Below are 19338 nucleotides of genomic sequence, written 5' to 3' on the forward strand. Positions count from 1 at the left end.
TTAACACCAAACTAATTATAGGAGGAAAATGTATTAATACTTTCAATATAGGCTGTAAAGGTGTTCTGAACAAGAACATAGCAATTAGGAGTCCAAATCTTACTGTTGTAATATAAATGATAAAAAAATAAAAACATGTTTTTAAAAAGAAAAAGTCACGAAAATCACATATATCCATACAAATACGCTGCCGTCAAGCAGTTTGCTCGTGTGGAAAGGACAGCCGACAACCCTGCCAGCCACAGCTGTGCATTGTGGGAAAGCTTTATCACGGTCAGCGATTTTTTTTTTGCGGCTGTTTTTGTATTTTGCTTTGGAACGCGTTAATCACATCCTACAAACCAAGTACAATGAGTTAGTTCAAAATTTTAAGTAAAGAAAAAAAATCTTAATCGGGTGGGTTTGTTTATTCCGGGAGAATGGCATCGGATGGTAAGCCTGCAATATTAGTATTTAATGTCCAATGTGCGACTTGATTTAAGCTTAGAAGGCGGTTTTTATTAAAAACACGATGAACGGCATATTTACGATTTGAACTTATAAACAGTAATTAAATATAGCATGAAAATATATGTTCACGTACAGAAAGTCCATGACTTTAAAATGGATTATTTGCTCCCCCTGCTGTTTTATGGAGCTAGAATTTATGAACTGTGACCAGGGAGCATTTACGCCGGACTGAGACCGAGCGAAACCTGCTGATGAATAATACAATAATACAACCACGATGACTTGCGTTTTATCAGTTCTTCTAAAAGTATGCACAGTAGTAAGTACTACATGTTAAAACTTTGAGTCATGAGGCGGGGGGGACCGTGCTCAACATTTTAAGTGATAAAATGGATGCAGGCTGTTAACGTCAAAGCAAACATACACATAGATGCTTCTTTTCTCTGTCGTCCTTTCACACAACACTACAAATGAATGACCCAGATTCCTCCCTAAAGGTGAAATTCGCGGATGGTACAGTAGCAAGGAAGGGAATCACGTGTCCCAGGTCTTTTCTTGCCCAGACTGCTCTCTTATTTGCTTCTGCAGTGTTACCTCACAGGAAAGGTACTGTGGCAAACCCATTGTGGGTACATATTTCTCGTATTAGCTTCAAGTGGACAGGTAAGGGTTGTTCTTTTCTAGAGTATCAAAAAAGGGAAATCAAAATGTCGTTGTGCTCATGTAGGCGAAAATCAATTAAAAAAAACCTTAGGGTATAGTCATGGTCTTCGTATCAGAACAGGTGCTGTAATAACATGAATGCGAGAAATCACGACACATACAGAAGAGACATCTTTGTCAAATGTAAGATATTTAATTTGTCCGGCGCCCCAAAATATATTCAGTAATTATATATTCAAATCGTGGGGGGGAACAAATTAGGTATTTTATTTGGTTGGATTAGACACGATTGTATCAGATTATCTGTAAAGTTGGTTTTTAAAATGAAAACGTAGGAGTACTGATTGGGGTCTTGTAGTGTATTCGACTTGTTAAACGATCCCCGTTTTCTGGTTGGCTGCTTAGACTATTTGACTGTTGGCAGTAAAGAGGGAACAGTATAAAAGATTGTCAGGAAATCCTTGAGGAATGAACCGTGGTACAAGGTCTTGTTTATGAAGACGTCTGTTGCAGGTTCATGGTTTTGCCTTTTAAAATAATGACAGAAGGATTCTTCAAATCAGATCTTAATGCAGAGCTCTACAGCAGACACTGTCTGGAAACTTTTAAATGATGACAGTGACATGGATTGTGAGTTACAGAAACAAGGAGTAATTGAAAGATGGAAATCTTTTTTCAAGTGTTTTGGAGCATTTAAAGAACAACTGTTTCCTGTGTGAAGTTAAAAGTTAATCCTAAGCAAAGCCATGAGTGACTGCAACTCTTATGCAACACAGACTTTCTTGCTTTGCCCTGCAGACATTGTGGCAGAAGTTCTAAAATTCAGAGAACTTCCTAGATAGCAGTATTGCACAGAAATGTGCTTTCCGACTGCCTTTTTTGCTTATCAGGTTGCTCACTTTATAGGCCTTGTCATAGACTCCAAGCTCCAAGCATTTAAATAATAATAATATCACTTTATTAACCCTATACAATTTCTTGCATTAGGAATTTGTCTTTTCACATACACCAGCTTGCTCTCCATGAGACACAGACAGAGAGGGAGCCTGGGGTCAGAGTGCAGGGTCAGCCATTGTACAGCGCTGCTGGAGGCAGAATTCCTCTGCCGGCTGTGGGATTTGAACCAGCAACCTCCCAGCCACAGGCGCAGATCCTTAGCCACAGAGCCACCACTCCGCTAATTGATTTCAATCAATTAACTTTGATTGAAAAGTTCAAGTGGGACTTTCAGTACAACTTGATCAGAGCACAAAAACTGATCTTCATTACAAGATAGTATATTATGTTTCCTTTTAATGAGAGCATTTTTCAAATTTAAGAGGTGGGTACGGTGCAGCCTCCAGTTTCATGCCCCTGGGCTGGAATCATCCTTGTTATAATTAAATCGTCCATTTTTTGTTAATATGTTACCTCACATTCTTTCTGTTAGAGACCAGCATGGTATCGGCAGGTGACATTAACGGCTCTAGTAACCTGATGGATTTCCTGGACGAGCCTTTCCCAGATGTAGGGACGTATGAAGACTTCCACACCATCGACTGGTTGAGAGAAAAGTCCCGGGACACTGACCGCCACAGGAAGGTGGAGCACTGACTGCCGCTTCTACAATGGGACACTTGTTTTTACCTTTTGAAGTTTTTCAGTAAATCTTGAATGACGTAAGACCAAGAATGTAGGAACACTTAGTAAAGAGCAGAGGACATTTGGTCACTTTTCATGCTTTGTTGTCACTAGTAAATTGTTTTCCCAAGCTGATTTCCCAAAACAAAATGCTTGGGGGCATTTTGTTTTAGATAAACATGGTTCTTTGGACAAGAATGTCTGTGACTTAGCCTATGGTAATATTTTCATTTTAGTGACTGTTGAAGCTTTCAGGTGTGAAATCTGTGCATGTGCTTTAACGTTTTTTTTACTAACTGATCACTCACGTCTTGTGTTTTAGATCACCAATAAAAGTAAGGAGTCGGTCTGGGAATTCATTAAGAGCCTGTTGGATGCCTGGTCAGGATGGGTTGTGATGCTTCTTATCGGGCTTCTGGCAGGTCTGTACTGAAGTGATTTTTCTCATGACATCTGGCCATCATATTTTGAGGTTCTGCATTTTCCATTTATAGTGACACAGGCCCTTTGTGTGACTTGTGAATTGCAAGTTAAACTCATTAATATGACATCATTTTAAACTCGTCAGGACGGGAACAGCAAATAAGTACAAGCGGGTTATGCGAGCAGATTAAAAAGCATGTCTGTTTTCCCTTCACAGACACTTCAGATGAAATAGTGCCAGTAAATGAGTTGGTACTTTTGTCTCGGAAGTCAAAGGTAAAATACAGTCTCCTGTGACTTAACCCAGAATGAGTCAATAGTCTACCAGGACTATTTTTTTCTCACTCCTGTATCTAGGTACTCTGGCTGGTGTTATTGATCTGGCTGTTGACTGGATGACGGATCTGAAAGAAGGAGTGTGTCTGTCTGCATTCTGGTACAGCCATGAACAGTGCTGCTGGACCTCGAATGAGACCACCTTCGATGACCGAGACAAGTGTCCTCAGTGGCAGAAGTGGTCAGAGCTGATGATGGGCCGTGCCAAGGTGCGTAGCTTCAGAAACGGGCAGAAGTTTGCCAAAGGCCCCGTGCTTTTCAGTCCAAATTTTCATCCGTCCCCTTTGTTTTGTTTTTCAAATTGGAGGATTTAATTGTAGCGAATACAGACAACGAGAAAATGTAAATGTTGTACAGAAAACCTCCGACCTGGAGTAAAACAAAGAGGATTGTGAATAGAAACTCTTTTGGGCTCATGGTTTGAAAACGTATTGGATTAAATCTTTGGATTAATTTGAAAGACTGGGGTCTTGGTATTGATCTGCCAAAGCAGTCGCTGTTGTGCTTGTTGATATTGCAGCACTGACTGCTTGTAGTATCAGCCTGTAATTTCTCATTTTTTTCAGTTCATGCTTTATTATCTTGTGGAGAAAATGTGTTTTACGGCAAGGTCAGATACAACAAGGAAGACAAACATTACCCGTGGAGAAGATGGTACCAATAGTGTTACAGCTAGCCAGAAGCTGGGCAGCTGGTAAAGTGTGGGGTGTAGCTGAATACCGTTGGGCATTGCTGTGTCCTGCATTCAGTTGCCAGCATGCAACCCAGTGCCCTAGGCGTGGACCTTCGTAGTGATCAGACAGGAACATCATCAGTCTGGGTGGAAATGTAATGAGACAGTTGCTACCTGAAATGCCTAATGAGAACTTGAGGAGATTTGAAACTCTTTTGAATAACAAAAGCCTCTTTGTTTCTATTCATGTAGTGTTAACCCCCTTGTTTTCTGTTTCACAGGGCGCCGGTGCCTATCTCTTGAACTATTTCCTGTATGTCACCTGGGCTCTGTCCTTCGCTTTCCTGGCAGTGTCTCTTGTGCGGGTCTTTGCACCCTATGCCTGTGGCTCTGGCATCCCAGAGGTGAGCCTTAGAGATGATAAACACCGAAGAATGAACAACCTCAGCTACACCAGTGGGGTTTTGATGCTGTCATTTTATAATTGAGAGCTTGAGTTGTATTGGTTAAAAAAGGACCACGTCTGAGACCTGGCTTTAAAAATACCTACAAGAAAAAATGTGAATACAATATAAAATAAAACATATTTTTGAACTGTTTTATAAAGAATGTAATATATTTCTAATTGAAGAATAATGCAAGATGTATTTTGCATTAATCTTAGAAGGGAATGAAAACAAAGCACTTTAACTGTGTGAGAGATTTGCTGTTTGTTATTTTAAGTATTAGTTATTTGTAGTTCCAGAGATAATGGGTTTGTCTTCTGCTCCTGGCAGATAAAGACCATCCTGAGTGGCTTCATCATCCGAGGCTACCTGGGGAAGTGGACCCTGTTGATCAAACCTGTGACTCTGGTGCTGGCTGTGTCCTCAGGGCTGAGCCTGGGTAAGGAGGGCCCGCTCATCCATGTGGCCTGTTGCTGTGGCAACCTCTTCAGCAGCCTCTTCTCAAAGTACAGCAAGAACGAAGGAAAACGCAGAGAGGTAAACCGATCGTGAGGTTCACTACACCACCAGGGACACGCAAGTAATTGTTTCTGTGCATCTGTTCTCAAATGGCAGCACACTAAAGTTTCACCCATTCTCAGAATATCTTTTGCGCATTGCATGTTTCCTGCCAGAGACATTCCCTAAGCTCTATTTCGTCTGGACTGTCATGTTACACATTGTCCCTTTGAAATTTCAGAGAGATAAGACTTACACACCTGATTTGCTTTGTCTGAGGACTTCTTAAGGGCTTTGAAGCAAGGCGTCCCAGTGCTGAAATGTTGAAATGGCTGACATGTGCACAGGATTTCATTTACCTGGATTCAGTAACTAGAAAATGGGTCATTAATGAAATCAGTGTTGTCCTGTATATTTAAGTGGAATTCCCTGGCAGCTCCCTCTTTTGTTGAGGTCCTTGCGGTGCTTGTGTTTCTGTGGTATTTCTCACCCCTGCCCCCGGGTCCCAGGTGCTGTCGGCTGCTGCTGCCGCTGGAGTGTCCGTGGCCTTTGGGGCTCCAATCGGAGGGGTGCTCTTCAGCCTCGAGGAGGTAAGTGCATGGTTTGCACCAAATGATTTCTGATACATAGGGTCCCGTTATAAGTTGCCAAGGTATTTGTCGGTTTGCATAAACTTTGTCAGTTAATGAAGGAAATTAATTCATGATTCATCGCACAGATCAACACTTGCGTCGTAATTTAAGGCAGTGAAAACCAGCAGTATTCTGTGGTGCCCAAACTGTGACTTCACATCATAATCCTTTTTGTTGTCCTCCATACTGTCTGTAAGTTTTGAAGTGAATGTTTTGCAAGTGCACACACTTTATCTTTATATGTGTTTGTGTGTGTGTGTGGCGGTTCACCATGGCTGAGAAATCAGTGGCTGGTGCAAGGTTATGTGATATTCGCAAAAAGCATTAATGTTTGTGCGAGTCTCGCTGTTGTGACATAGCGGAGTGTTTCTTGTCCTGAAATTCCACAAGTCACCACTAGGGGGCCTGTGACGACCACGGATGTGGCTCCATGCTCATCCCATGGGACTGCCGCCTGGACATGTCATAACATCGCTGGCAGCAGCTGTTCCTCTTAATAGAGGCAGCTATGGAAGATGCTCACGCAGGTGTCTCTCTGTTCTACCTTGAACCTCACCAAAGGCACCCCAGCTAAGGAGCATCTTTCCCCCTCACAAGGGAAAGGTCTTGGCACCGAGCATTTGCGCTTGCCCTCACAAACCCAGAACAATCTCCTGTCGGTGATCAATCTCTTCCAGAGATATTGAATGAAAAACTCGGCGGCGAAATCCCCACATTAGCACTTAATCACACTGTGAAAATAGTCTTTCAACAAGCTTATCAAGACTTATAATGGGACTGTCTGTTCACAGTTTAAAAAAGGAGGCCGTGTACCTTTTTAACCGGTGAATGATAAGTGAATTCTACCATACACAGCATATACTTGAAAAATTCCATTTTGAAGTTTGACATGGGTGGTTATTTAGAAATGATCGGAAAAATAACCGGCAGCCATCTTGTCTTTCGTGGCCTCCTGTTTCCATAGGTGAGTTATTACTTCCCACTGAAGACTCTCTGGCGGTCCTTCTTCGCTGCCCTGGTTGCCGCGTTCACCTTGCGCTCCATCAATCCCTTTGGGAACAGCCGTCTGGTGCTGTTCTACGTGGAGTACCACACGCCCTGGTACATGGCCGAGCTCCTCCCCTTCATCCTCCTGGGAGTCTTCGGGGGGCTGTGGGGAACCCTTTTCATCCGTGGCAACATCGCCTGGTGCCGCCGCCGCAAGACGACAAAGCTGGGGAAGTACCCAGTGCTGGAGGTGATTGCGGTGACGGGCATCACTGCCATCCTGGCCTTCCCCAACCCCTACACCCGGCGCAGCACCAGCGAGCTCATCTCCGAGCTCTTCAACGACTGCGGGGCCCTCGAGTCCTCCCAGCTCTGCGACTACGTCAACGACCCCAACATGACCCGGCCCGTGGACGACATTCCGGACCGGCCCGCAGGCCCGGGGGTCTACACCGCGCTCTGGCAGTTGGCCCTCGCGCTCGTCTTCAAAATCGTCATCACCATCTTCACCTTTGGCATGAAGGTGCGCGCGCGCGTGTGTGCGTGTGCCTCTGCCTTCTTCACTAAGAAGTGTAGCTGAGGTTTTCTTCATGTAATGCCCAAGAGGCTGGCTGGAGTGTCAAACGCTAAACCCTGACTTCTTCCGGACTTAAAAATCACCATGTTACCATGAGATTTTTAGAATTGTTGTTAATAATTTGTTTTACAATGTGTGGTTAGAGCCCCGAGACCTATAAAAACTCAAGATGTGAGCATACTCTTTATATGTATAACTTTGCAAAGTGATCATACCAAAGATTTGTGTTTGTGGGTTGATGTAAGCTTCTGTACTCTGAGAAGACCTCGGGGCTTTTAAATAACGCTTGTAAAAAAGCGAACTGATCCTACTAAGGCATTACTGTATTTTTACAGTAGGCTTCATAATATTAAGGGCAGAATAATATAGTTTTTCTTAGATCCAGTTAGTTTGAGAAAGTCATAACATTTGCAGATATATTGTCAAGTGTAGTCTGTTTGTAGCATTTGTATTTTTTTTCTCAAAGCCAAAGCTTTTTTTTTTTTTTAATGGCGCTGTAGTCTCATTTCTTTATTCTCGAATCTGGTCAGATTCCCTCCGGGCTGTTTATCCCAAGCATGGCAGTGGGAGCCATTGCGGGCCGGATAGTAGGAATAGCAGTGGAGCAAATGGCTTATCACCATCACGACTGGATTATCTTCAAGAACTGGTGCCGGCCGGGAGCTGACTGTGTCACTCCAGGTCTCTACGCCATGGTTGGGGCTGCTGCTTGTCTGGGTGAGAAAACTCATTTCTGTCCCCTTTCTTGAACTCTGCTGCTGTTGTTTTTTCAGAAAGGGATGGATGGCCTATCGGTTTGTACACCACTTATCCGAAAAGGACTCAAAAGTGTACTGTGGTTTATTCGCCATGGTTCTGCTAAAACTTTTTTTTTTAAATCATGATATCCAAATTTTCCCTTTTAAAACGTTCAACCCCAATGGGTATCGGTTAAAGTGAGCAAAGGCGTATTAAACCATGTTAATTGCCAGAGAAGAGCAAATATTTTAAAAAGGTGTTTTTTCACTTTAAGGTTTGGAGCCAGCACAGAGAACAAACTGTGCTGTGACAATCTGAATCAAATTATGTCTGCCTGTTTTATACATTCACATCATGCCTCCTAAATGACATGTGATTAGCTAAATATGACAGACTGGTTGTACAGTTGATGGTCTTGAGTTAAATTCCTGCCACGGTTCAGATTTCTAGACCTGATATCTAAATTAATTGGCATCTCTAAATTGTCTCTGTATGCATGTGTGAGTGTCTTGTAATTTACTGGCATCTTGATTTGTCTGTATTCTGTCCATTGTCTGCTTGGTTAGGCTTTAGCTCAGCACAGCCCTGTATGGAACTAAGCTGTTATTGGAAATGGATGAGTGTAATGAATTGTAAATTTAAAAAGTCAGATGTCATATACCTCCACCAATATAAATTGAATATTGAATATCCCTAATTGCTTATTAGCTTTATCTTATTGTGACTGCCACACCTGTTAAATTCTGTAAAATGTTAAAATGATGTTAAAAATGTTAGAATCACTAATATAGTGATGTTAAAGTAAATGGCAGGTGATGGAAAAGCACAGCAGTGTAAGCGACAGCTTATCGTGATAATTGAAAAACTAATTTAAAAGGAGCTAAAGCAATCGTGGATCTTGAATCTTTTTTTAAAAAGCGATACTCGTTGGCTACAAAGACTTCCGAAACAGCAAAATTGAGGGTATTGTTTAAAAATCAGAAATGGTTACTTGCCAAATTTTTGAGTTCCGTATCGATCCAAGCCAAGGATGGGACGAATGGCCCTTGCAGGACCCCTGTGAAAGGGACGGCGCAGAATAGCCCCTCAAACCCGACCGGTATGTGTTCGCAAGTGCCTGTGGCAGAAAGCCTCGTGAACATGCAGACTCCACACTGATCCCCCAGGTCAGGATTGAACCTTGGCCCCATGACCTCTGAAGCAGCAGTGTCAGTGTTCCCAGCCTGGTTTGAATAGCCTCAAGTTTCGTATTTTTATAACCCGAAAATCGTTTTATACATGCAAAGCTAATAGGGATTCATTCGAATGTAATGTATTTGAATGCAGCTGCTGTACACTAACACAGCTGCGTGTCATGGGATTGGATGTCCAGATTACTCGATCCACGAGCACGGTAATTAGATGAGAGTCTTGGGATGAGAATTAAGGATCCAGGCAGTCTTTGGTGAGTGAGTGAGCCTCACCGTTTATTTTTATTTTTTTCCCCACTGGTGCCCCTGACGTGTGACGTGCTGTCGTGCGGGCTGCAGGCGGGGTGACGAGGATGACGGTGTCGCTGGTGGTGATCATGTTTGAGCTGACGGGGGGGCTGGAGTACATCGTGCCCCTGATGGCCGCCGCTGTGACCAGCAAGTGGGTGGCGGACGCCTTCGGGAAGGAGAGCATCTACGAGTCGCACATCCGGCTGAACGGCTACCCCTTCCTGGACGTCAAGGACGAGTTCACGCACCGCACGCTGGCCACCGACGTGATGCGGCCGCGGCGCGGCGAGCCGGCCCTGGCCGTGCTGACCCAGGACAGCACCACCGTGGAGGACGTGGAGGCGCTCATCAAGGACACCGACTACAACGGCTTCCCCGTGGTCGTGTCCCGGGAGTCCGAGCGGCTCATCGGCTTCGTGCAGCGCAGAGACCTCATCCTCGCCATCAGTAAGACCCTGCCTCTCTCTTTCCATCAGCAGCATTGTCCCCAGCCCAACTCTGAGCGGGTTAGTCCTTTGCGTGCGCAAAGCACCGAGATATTCATATGCAGTGTGGTGTCTCCGGGGGAAAGCTTATGTAAATGAAAGTAGTACTCACACCACACTTTTTTTTCCGGAGTTTCGTGGCGTTTCTTCCTCCAACTATCTTCCAAATACAGTCCGTAATCCGTTCCCTTAATCCTGATCCGATCCGAGTTCCAAAAGTCCGTAATAAAGCCAGTCCGCAATGTATCCTTATCCTGTGTCCGTAATCCAAAAACCGTAAACCTTTTCTCCTTTCAGTAGTCCGTTATTCTTTAGCCCAATCTTTAATATGCACCTCTTTCCTCTCTTTTCCTCCAAACCGCATTCACCTTATCGGCTTCCGCCCTGTTCACTGCCTCCGGGCACTTATATTTCGGTTCCTGATGCAGCTCAGCTGTGTCTCATTGTTTCTCAGGGTAGACCCTTTCCATTTACCGGTCAGCTGATTCTTTTTGGCCGCCATTTTGCTAAGGTCCATATCTAGTATTTTCAGTGTTTCGTCCCAAAAATACCGGTTATAGATGACCCTTCCCCGGGTCCTCTTACAGCAGTGACTTTTGATGCCTGAGCTTGTTTTGAGGTTCTCGCCTTTCACAGCTCTGTCTTTACAATAGCGAGACTGGTATGATTTTATACTATTGTAAGTTATAAACACTGTAGTAAATAACTTACTCTTAATTGGCCAGGCATGTTCCGGCAAGATATTCACTTCAGGTGAGCTTCTGCTGCGTTCAGTTGGTTGTCTAAGCTTGGCGTTTCATTTCCTAGCTGCATTTGTCCTGTGTCTTCTGTTTTATGTATAAATGCAGAAGTCCCATTAAATATGTTATATACTTTTCTCTGTTACCTTCTGAGCACACAGTGTCTAAATGTCTGTGGAAATCTGCTAGTTTTTTTTTTCTGTCCATACCACAGGGCTTGAGATTTAATGCAAGTTTCTCAAGCCTGGTCCTATTAACTATTGCGTTTCATGAATAATTTAAGGCTTCGGAGTAGAGAAACGGGCTTGCAAACGTTCCAGTCAAGCAACCTTTTAAGTTCGATGAAGGGCCTAGATGACTAAGGCACTTGGCTGGAAAGCAGACTGCATTTGTTTCAGCTGTTTACGTGTTCTTTACCCCAACAAACGTTCTTCATCGTCAGAGAATGCACGTCAGAAGCAGGACGGCGTGGTGAGCAACTCGGTGGTCTACTTCACCGAAGACGCCCCCCAGCTACCCGCCAGCAGCCCCCAGCCTCTCAAGCTGCGGCGCATCCTGAACCTCAGCCCGTTCACGGTGACCGACCACACTCCCATGGAGACCGTCGTGGACATCTTCCGCAAGCTGGGGCTCCGGCAGTGCCTGGTGACGCGCAGTGGGTGAGTGCGGCCTTTTGCCGTCTGTTCCAGAGCCCGCTGGGGTCTGTGGTCACGCTGCTTGGGTCCTGCAGTCGGATGCAGAAGCGCTTGCGTTCAGCAGCTCTGGTGCTTTTGTGATACAAAGTGTGGTACACAGGTTTGGGTTTTTATTGCAGGGACTTTAAAATGTAAAAAAAGGTTGTTTTTTTATTATTTGTAAATCTGTCATCCATCCATTTTCTTACCACTTCATCCAGTCCGTGGTCGAGGGGGAGCCGGACCCTAAATGTGCACAAAGTGGGGTACACCCTGGATGGGACACCAGTCCATCGCAGGGCACACACCCACCCAAGCCAGTTTTCCCAGAAACCTCTAAACCTGCCAACATGTCTTTGGTGTGTGGGACTGTGGGAGGAAACGGATACCTGCAAGAATCTCTTACAGACACGGGGAGAATCTACAAACTTCATGCAGATAGCTCCCCAGATCCACAACTTCAACTAACATGGCGCCACTGTGCCACCCCTTTGTAAATCTACTGTTAGATAAAAACAACAACCTTCCATGGCTTATTTTCCTTTAATTGATTAATTATTCGTAAATAAATACGAAGTTGACTGGAGTGTTCTTACTAATCCAGAAATGTGCAACAAAATATTGTTTTTAGCCATTTGGCAGGTACACTCCAGTTTGGGTATAAGGTGATATTTAGTCTTGTGTGTGTAATACCATTGTTCTCGGTGTTAAAGAGAAGTGGTCTAGGACTGATGGCTAAATTCAAGTGAGAGTGGAACAGGCACGGAGGCAAGCAGAAACACAGTCCAATGCTGAAAAACAGGAACAGGCCGAGGTCAAATGCAGAAAGACTTGGGAGTAAAGTACCAAAGGGAAACTCGGAACTGAAGCTGAGAAAACAGGCCAGGGTGAAAGTCAAAGCCAAAAACAAACACTAAGATGCACATCGGGGATAGTACAGGAATGTGAAGTCAAACAAAATTCAGTTGAAACATAGGAGGTAAGTAAATTGTGAACGCCAAGACTAGTAACCGAAAACTAAACTCAAGAGAATGCAGAGATAGGTCTTAAATAACAATGCAAGTTATAGCCTAACAGGTAGCACCGATTGTCATTCATAGCACGTTGTCATGGCAACTAACTGATTAACTAGATTAGCACTATTGGTGGTGATTCTGTTGTGATGATTGATCTGGTATCACACTCTGCAAAAGCGAATATATTAACAGGTTTTATTTGTTGAGGAAATGTCAGGTCTTGTGGTTTTTGTGGTATCATTTAGTGATCATGTCTTGTATTCTTTGGTTCTCTTTTTAATGCAGTTTTTTATTGCATTTGCCCGCGGAAAATCTCAGTACCCTGGACCGATATTACATTGTCATGTTTCTTTTTTTTCAGGCGCCTCTTAGGCATCATAACAAAAAAGGATGTGCTCCGCCACATGGCTAAAATGGCAAACCAGGACCCTGAATCCATCATGTTCAATTAATCAGTGTCCAAGGTAGCTCAGCGCTCAGCAGCCCACCTACTGATGCCTTCAGAGATTCCTAAGTTTAGCCTGGAAGAGCCTGCGGACAGGGCATTGCTACAGTGACTTGTGAAACAGAAACAGCTCCTAATGTAAATGATCTCCCTAGAGGCTCTGCTGTGACAAATGCAGAAAGACTGAGAGAGCGTCGCGAAATGGCAGGAATGAGAGGACAGAGCACCTCTGGGGTTTAATGTGTCTTGTTTGCTGCTACCGTAAATGTCATTGCTAAGCTTGTATCTTTTTTTAAAGATGTGTTACTAGGAATAAATAGGAAGTGTTACTTCAACAGTTTTAACTAGGAATAATCGTCCATCTATTGGGTCAAAGCAGGCTATGACAAATTGTACAGTATGCCAGTTTCTGTAGCGTCTCTTTAAAACTGTACTACCTTAAGGGAACTTGATATGTCATGGAGCAGGATATTGGGATAATGATTTCAGGCGGATGATCGTACTGTACTAAGGAATTATTTTGCACGCTCTACAAATGTTTATCTTTGCTTCCTAACTAGAAGGAAATAGACATTTTAAATCCAGTTAATGAAAATGAAAGGCATTTTGGCAGCATTATTCTACAACTTTTGTATGTTGATTTATTTTCCTTTGTCTTACAGCCATAATTATTTATTTACTGTTTGGAAGAGGGTATCAGGAAAAAAAAGAAGATAAAAACAAAAAAAATCCTTCCCTCCTGCAAATTATTCAAATTATCAAAGTGAATGATGTCTAAATACTGCATTTAGCATTTCACAACTGTTGTGGGCTTTTAACAGTACAGAACTTCAAGAGAACAGTGAACTTGACAGCTCATGAGATGATGATGACTGTTGTCTCACGGTTTGTTTACTAGATGCATTTGACCTGTCAGCAACTATCTCAGAACCTTCCAACCGAGTCTGAATTGAAGGTGTGGCGTTTTCTCTAGCTTCTGTACTTGTTTTCTCGGAGAGACCATGCATGTTCCTCTTAAGTTCAGGAGATCAGTTTAGGAAAGTATCCTTATGAGGGGACACGTGTGGCAAGCATGTTAACTTTGTGGAAGTTCTTTTCTAAATCTGTATCTTGTGACAAAAATGCCAGCCAAGCTAGAGTTTGTTTTCATAGTAGTTTATTTTGGAATTCACTAATTTGATCAACATGTACGCAAAAAAATGTGAAGCTTTAGGAAGTAATTGCACAATATTTATATTTTATATAATTGTAGTTAAAATATTCAGAGTATATACTGTATATATATATAACTTTGCTAGATTGCACTGAAATCACATTAACGTCAGTCGAATTAGCATTAACATTGTTTTAATTTATCTTTAAAGTGTCTTTAAATGTTCATTTTGTGTTGACTGTGGATTCAATATAAAAAGTGTTGTTTTTTTTTAATCTCTCAATTTGTATAGCAGTCAGAAAGAAAAAGTTGTGTCTGAACTGTAAACTACATACAGAGTAAGCATCAGATCTTGCACATGAATTGTTTTACTACAGATCTTTCAATGGAACTTGGGGTTTTGAGCCCATTTGGGTTTTAAGAAACAAAAAAGACCTGTTTGCCTTTGCAGAATGTGCAATGGCCCTCTACAACCCTTTGACTCATACTAGAACATTTAAACTCGGGAACAGACATCCTTAAAAACAGAGTGGGTAGTTGTATACTCCCTTAGATCTGAAAGTTTTCTGCAATCCTAGTAGTCGACTCTGTTATTATTTGTTGTTTGAGGCTGCATGCAAAGGACATTTCATGTGATGGATGAAGACATTTGTGAAATGCAAGTTCTGAAAAGTGGTGAAATAGTACCTTTCATCATGCCTAGAGTATTCAGATGCATTCTGAAAACCAAGAAAGGATTTGACACTTTGCTTCAGATAAAATAACTGATTTGCAATGCGTAGGTCACGACACGCCTGTGTTATTTTGAGTGAGACAGAATCAGGATGTTTGAAAGGACGTTAAAGTATTTTCCTGCCCCAGCACGTTTACAGACGTCTACGTTTCAAAGTGCACTTTGTATAATTTTCTGAAACGAAATCCAGGCTCTTTTATGCATCATCATTCTGGTATTGTTCAATGCTTTAGTATAAGTCTGAATTTGGAGTGTGTAGTTCATTAAAATTCAATATAATACTAACCTTTTGCTATGAATTGATCTGTAAAAGTCTACAGTGATGCAATTAATCTCAATTTTAGGACATTGATTTTCCCTATTGGCAACTTTAAAGGTGCATTAATGTACAAGATGTCTGATATTTACTGAATGGTTCCAAATGTAACATAAAGCTATAATAATAAATGTTATTTTAAGGTTGCTCTTTGTACTTTCAATGCTTCAAGAAATTAAAGTCTTGATGCACTTTTAGCAGTATGTTTATATGCTTTTTTAGGAATACTTTGTTTTATTAAACTCCAGTGTATTGTGTATTTTTGTTATGAGTTCTCTTTCTCTTGTGTAACACCTGTATTAATGTAATGTCATAACTGCTCTAAAACGTTACTTCTGCTATTTCAGAGGTCAAGATCACTTAACATTTTTATTCCTTTTTGTAAATTTACATTGTCACTAAACTTGTAAAATAAATACATACTGATAACATTTTAATGTACTTGTAACTTTTTCCTTGATATTGCTGCCAGGCTTAAAATGTAGAAATCAAATGTGTTCAGAGTCAGCTTGATGCTTTTTGTTTCCTGTTCTTGATATCCGGCCATTAGAACCAGCCTGACTGGGTTTGCAAAGATGGGTACAGTTAGGGAAAAGAATACATTGTATTACAGTATGTTAAAGATCCCTGTTTGTGATTATGCTGTGTAATACATCTTTCTGTACGTTCTGATGTCTACTCCTTGCTCGCTCTTGGCCTTATGGATTTATGTTGCCACCATGTATTATCCAGTACCGCATAAATCATTTTTACACCACATTTTATAACTGTTGGTAACTTGAAATGCGTGTTGGCATTTTTCTTGTAATTACGTCCGATGTGATGCAGGATTTTCTATGCAGCTAAAGAAAAAAAGCACTTTATGTTGCGGTGTATTCACAGGCTGTTCGTCTCGACGTCCCCCTATTCCCTGTGAATTAAACATGAAAGCCACTTGCTGTAAATTGTGAACACTTTCCCCCTGTTTTTAGATGCCGCTGAAAAAGCTGGTCATGAATTAATTAAACGGCTCTCCGGCTGTCACGATCCTTGCTGTGCTTTGCTGTATAGCAAAGCTGATCTATCTATCCCTGTAGCTGCATGCTGTGTGTTGACCCAGGGCTCTGGAAGACTATAAGGGACCAGTTTCTTGGCCTTAATGCTCTTGATCTGTTTGTATTGAGCTGGTCATTTTGTGCCGTGTTTGGGCAAGAATTTACGGACGTTGTGAAGTCTCATCTTTGACCAAGGATGACTTCTTACCCTCAGCCCTGCTGCTAGCAGCGATGAGTGATTATTTCTGCTGCTTCCTTTAGGCACGGCTGGAAGTGGGGTGGAGTGCAGAGAGATGTGTCTAAATTTAGTGATGCTCGGAGCCTGTGGCAAAATTTAAAACCGGATCACAGTAGTGTAAGTGCAGAGAGGTCGCCGTAAACCTTGCTTTTCACTTTATTTTATTTTCTTAGCGATGTTTTTGACTTTGGAAATGTTTACCAACATCACTAGGGACAGCCCTGTCTTGTGAGAAGTAAGAAATATGAGATGTTAAGGACGAGGCCTTGAGTTCACTGCAACAGGACGACTGCTTCCTGCACTTTGCCATTTCAAGTCACAGTGAGTGAACTGAGATCACATTGCTGATGGTTAGTCTGCAGTAAGCAGTCGTGATCTTAGAAAATTGATTTCTTATACCGTCCTGTGCTTTTTAAAGTTATCCCATAAGTATTCCTTTTTTGAAAGTAGTGTGTGGGGAATAGAAGTAGGATTAGCACAAATGACAAAAGCTTGAAGGCTTGTGTATTTGAAGGTATGATGCATTGTAGCTGATCTAACACATTATATCTGACTTTTTTTAGTGCTTATTCTGTTTTTATGTTTTAAACCCTCAGACATTGCTCTGAAATTGAGCACTTCAAAGTGATCTATAAATGGTACTTTTATTTGATGCTATCTTTCATGTCCTCTCTGTTTCATGCTGCTAGACATTAGCGGATATTCTTCTGTTCTTACAGGGTAACCCTTACATTTGTTTATAGTAATAAACACTAAATTCATAAAAGCATGTTCCTATGGAAATAACTGTCCCATGGCACTTAAAAATTAACTAGCATTTTTTATATGCTAAATATTTGACTGCAATCGAAGTGTTTTTTGTTGATTTGTGTGCATTAAATGGTGTATGAGACAGATTGTACCATAATGTTTTCATCAATAAAATTTGAACACGAATGAGCATATCGTCTTTCAATGATGTGAAAGCTGATGTCTAATGGTTTGAAATGCTACGAATTTAAGACAATACATTTTCATCACAAATAAAATGCTCAATCATACTTTTATATCATTGTATTTTAGGAATCTTTTGTGGAAGTACTACTGTACATGAAGTTTGTCAGGATGAGACTAACTCTTCACTATGCTACCAAAACTACATCTTATGTTTCTTTGGGAGTCAAATAGCAAATAGTAAAACTGCCATAGACCAGTGTTATTCGACTTACGACTCTTAGTCCACTCCATTCAGTAGTTAGATGTGACCGGCTTTTTAATTCATTACTGACCCTGCGAATCATGTTATTTTTGCGTTTGCTACCACCGTACCGTGAGTTTTCCTGCTCCACACATGACCAATGTAGTTCAGCTCCCCTGCAGTTTCTGCGTGTATCCGCTAGGGGACATACACACCTCAAATTCATTCAGTCGACTGCTAATATTTCGTAGAAGAGCAAAGTGGTGCTCGTATAACTTGTTTTCACAGGCGCTTTTTACTACTGTTTGTGGAACATACAGATGTTTTGGTTAGAAAAAGCCATTTCCACTTGATATAAGAAGTAATAAAGCAGTTTATAAAAGCTTTGAGGCTCAGGAGAGCCTGCACAACCTCATTTTTGACAATCTGGCTATTTAAAGAAGAGAAACCATAACGGGAAGAAAATATGTGACCTACATGGGCTCTTAATCAATATTTTATGGACACAGTGTCTGTAGCAGTTTTATTTTTTTATAAGCAGAGTGAAAGTCCTCATGATTCTGTAGACGTGATATGTTAGTATTGTGTTAAGGCTTTCAGTAGAAATATACATTTTAGAAAAAAGGTTGCCCTACTATCGAATACGTCTGATTAGTATCAGACTCGTTTTAAGAATTGCCAGACTTTGTAAACAATTTTATATTTTTAGGCCTAAAACAACTGTGAAATTAAATGCATGTAGAGCATGTAAACAGTCTCTGAGGAAGCTGCATGCGGTCACGACCTTGGATCTCATTAAATCTGAAATGTGTTCTGTTTCCAGCTGAAAAAAAATCAATGCCGCTGAGGGGGTCAACGAGCTGTGCCTGCGACTGGATTGTTTTCCATCGCGGGGGATAGTCTCGTCTTCCTCAAGCTCGACTCCGGCGGGGCTTCCTGGTGTCAGGAATGCCTCGGGCGTGGGTACCGGGCTGTGGACCATTCACGGGGTGTGGCGAGAGTTAGACTTCACCTTCTGTACCTGTGTGTGCTCACCAGAAACCTCACAGCCCTTGTTCTAACTAACCATTGCCGTGTTTATGAATTCTCGAAATGATAAAAACGACTAGGTGATTGAGAATAACAACCATTAAGACGGTTCAAGCGTGTCGAACCAAGAAACGCACTTCGTGCTCGGAAGAGAAAAGGTGTACTCGCTAGTTGTGGGCACCTCAAAGTGCTTCTCTGACTGAAAGTGCTGTGAAAATTGGTGCTGGCTACTGTACCTCCCGTAGGCTTTCGGCCATGCAGCGGAGTAAAGGCAGTTGTAATTTAGTTGGTGTTTTGAGAGTCTAATATGTTAAATAAAATGCTGTTATAGTTCAGGTGGGGAGCTGCGTCAGCTCCACGGCCGAAACGTTGTGTTTTTTCTCTCTCCTTTTTTTCAGCATGGAATAAACCTATTGTTAAAATGCTGTTATGTTAAATTTTAAATAATTAAAGCTAGTGAAAGTGACCTTGATGAAGAAAGTGGACTGGAATAGAAATCAGAGACTTCAGCAAAATGTGTTTAAGGATTACAGCATAAATAAGACATATTCATAGGTAATGCTGGGCAAAGCTGAAGAGATGGCTTGTAATCTCTAAAGAGACTTATTTCCTTTCGGCAACTATCAGAACATCAAGATTCTGTCCTATTCATGACACTATTCATGACAAAGACACATCATGGAGTATTAATAAACTTCAGTCTAGCTTTATTTTACAGTCTATGTGCAGACACAGTATATTTCCAAGTGAGTTTATATGAATGTACAAGAAATA

At 41.8% G+C, this 19338-nt stretch overlaps 1 protein-coding gene across 5 annotated transcripts; it reads left to right on the forward strand.

Annotated features, from left to right (window-relative positions):
- The first annotated feature begins 233 nt into the window (after positions 1-233).
- clcn4 (Cl-/H+ antiporter 4) lies at positions 234-17294 on the forward strand. 5 transcript variants are annotated; one of them, XM_088600057.1, is made up of 12 exons: positions 234-432; positions 2543-2694; positions 3056-3155; positions 3514-3701; positions 4447-4569; positions 4942-5148; positions 5619-5699; positions 6706-7251; positions 7836-8022; positions 9573-9971; positions 11192-11408; positions 12801-17294. In XM_088600057.1, the coding sequence occupies exons 1-12, from the start codon at positions 420-422 to the stop codon at positions 12889-12891; spliced, it is 2304 nt and encodes a 767-aa protein (XP_088456183.1). In that variant the 5' UTR covers positions 234-419; the 3' UTR covers positions 12892-17294. The 5 variants fall into 5 exon arrangements, with proteins under 5 accessions (XP_088456183.1, XP_088456191.1, XP_088456176.1 ...); XM_088600065.1 differs by lacking the exon at positions 234-432 and adding an exon at positions 486-769; XM_088600050.1 differs by lacking the exon at positions 234-432 and adding an exon at positions 797-1113.
- The last annotated feature ends 2044 nt before the right edge of the window (positions 17295-19338 follow it).

Source organism: Lepisosteus platostomus, chromosome 2 (genome assembly GCF_059453375.1).
Source record: "Lepisosteus platostomus isolate fLepPlt1 chromosome 2, fLepPlt1.hap1, whole genome shotgun sequence".
Lineage (NCBI taxonomy): Eukaryota > Metazoa > Chordata > Actinopteri > Semionotiformes > Lepisosteidae > Lepisosteus > Lepisosteus platostomus.

Bases quoted from the DNA above. Each gene is read 5' to 3' on its own strand.
- clcn4 (XM_088600050.1), top strand. From the start codon at position 921: ATGAATGACCCAGATTCCTCCCTAAAGGTGAAATTCGCGGATGGTACA. The intron at 3,156-3,513 runs GTCTGTACTGAA...TCCTGTATCTAG, and splicing joins TCTTATCGGGCTTCTGGCAG to GTACTCTGGCTGGTGTTATT. The intron at 7,252-7,835 runs GTGCGCGCGCGC...GAATCTGGTCAG, and splicing joins TCTTCACCTTTGGCATGAAG to ATTCCCTCCGGGCTGTTTAT.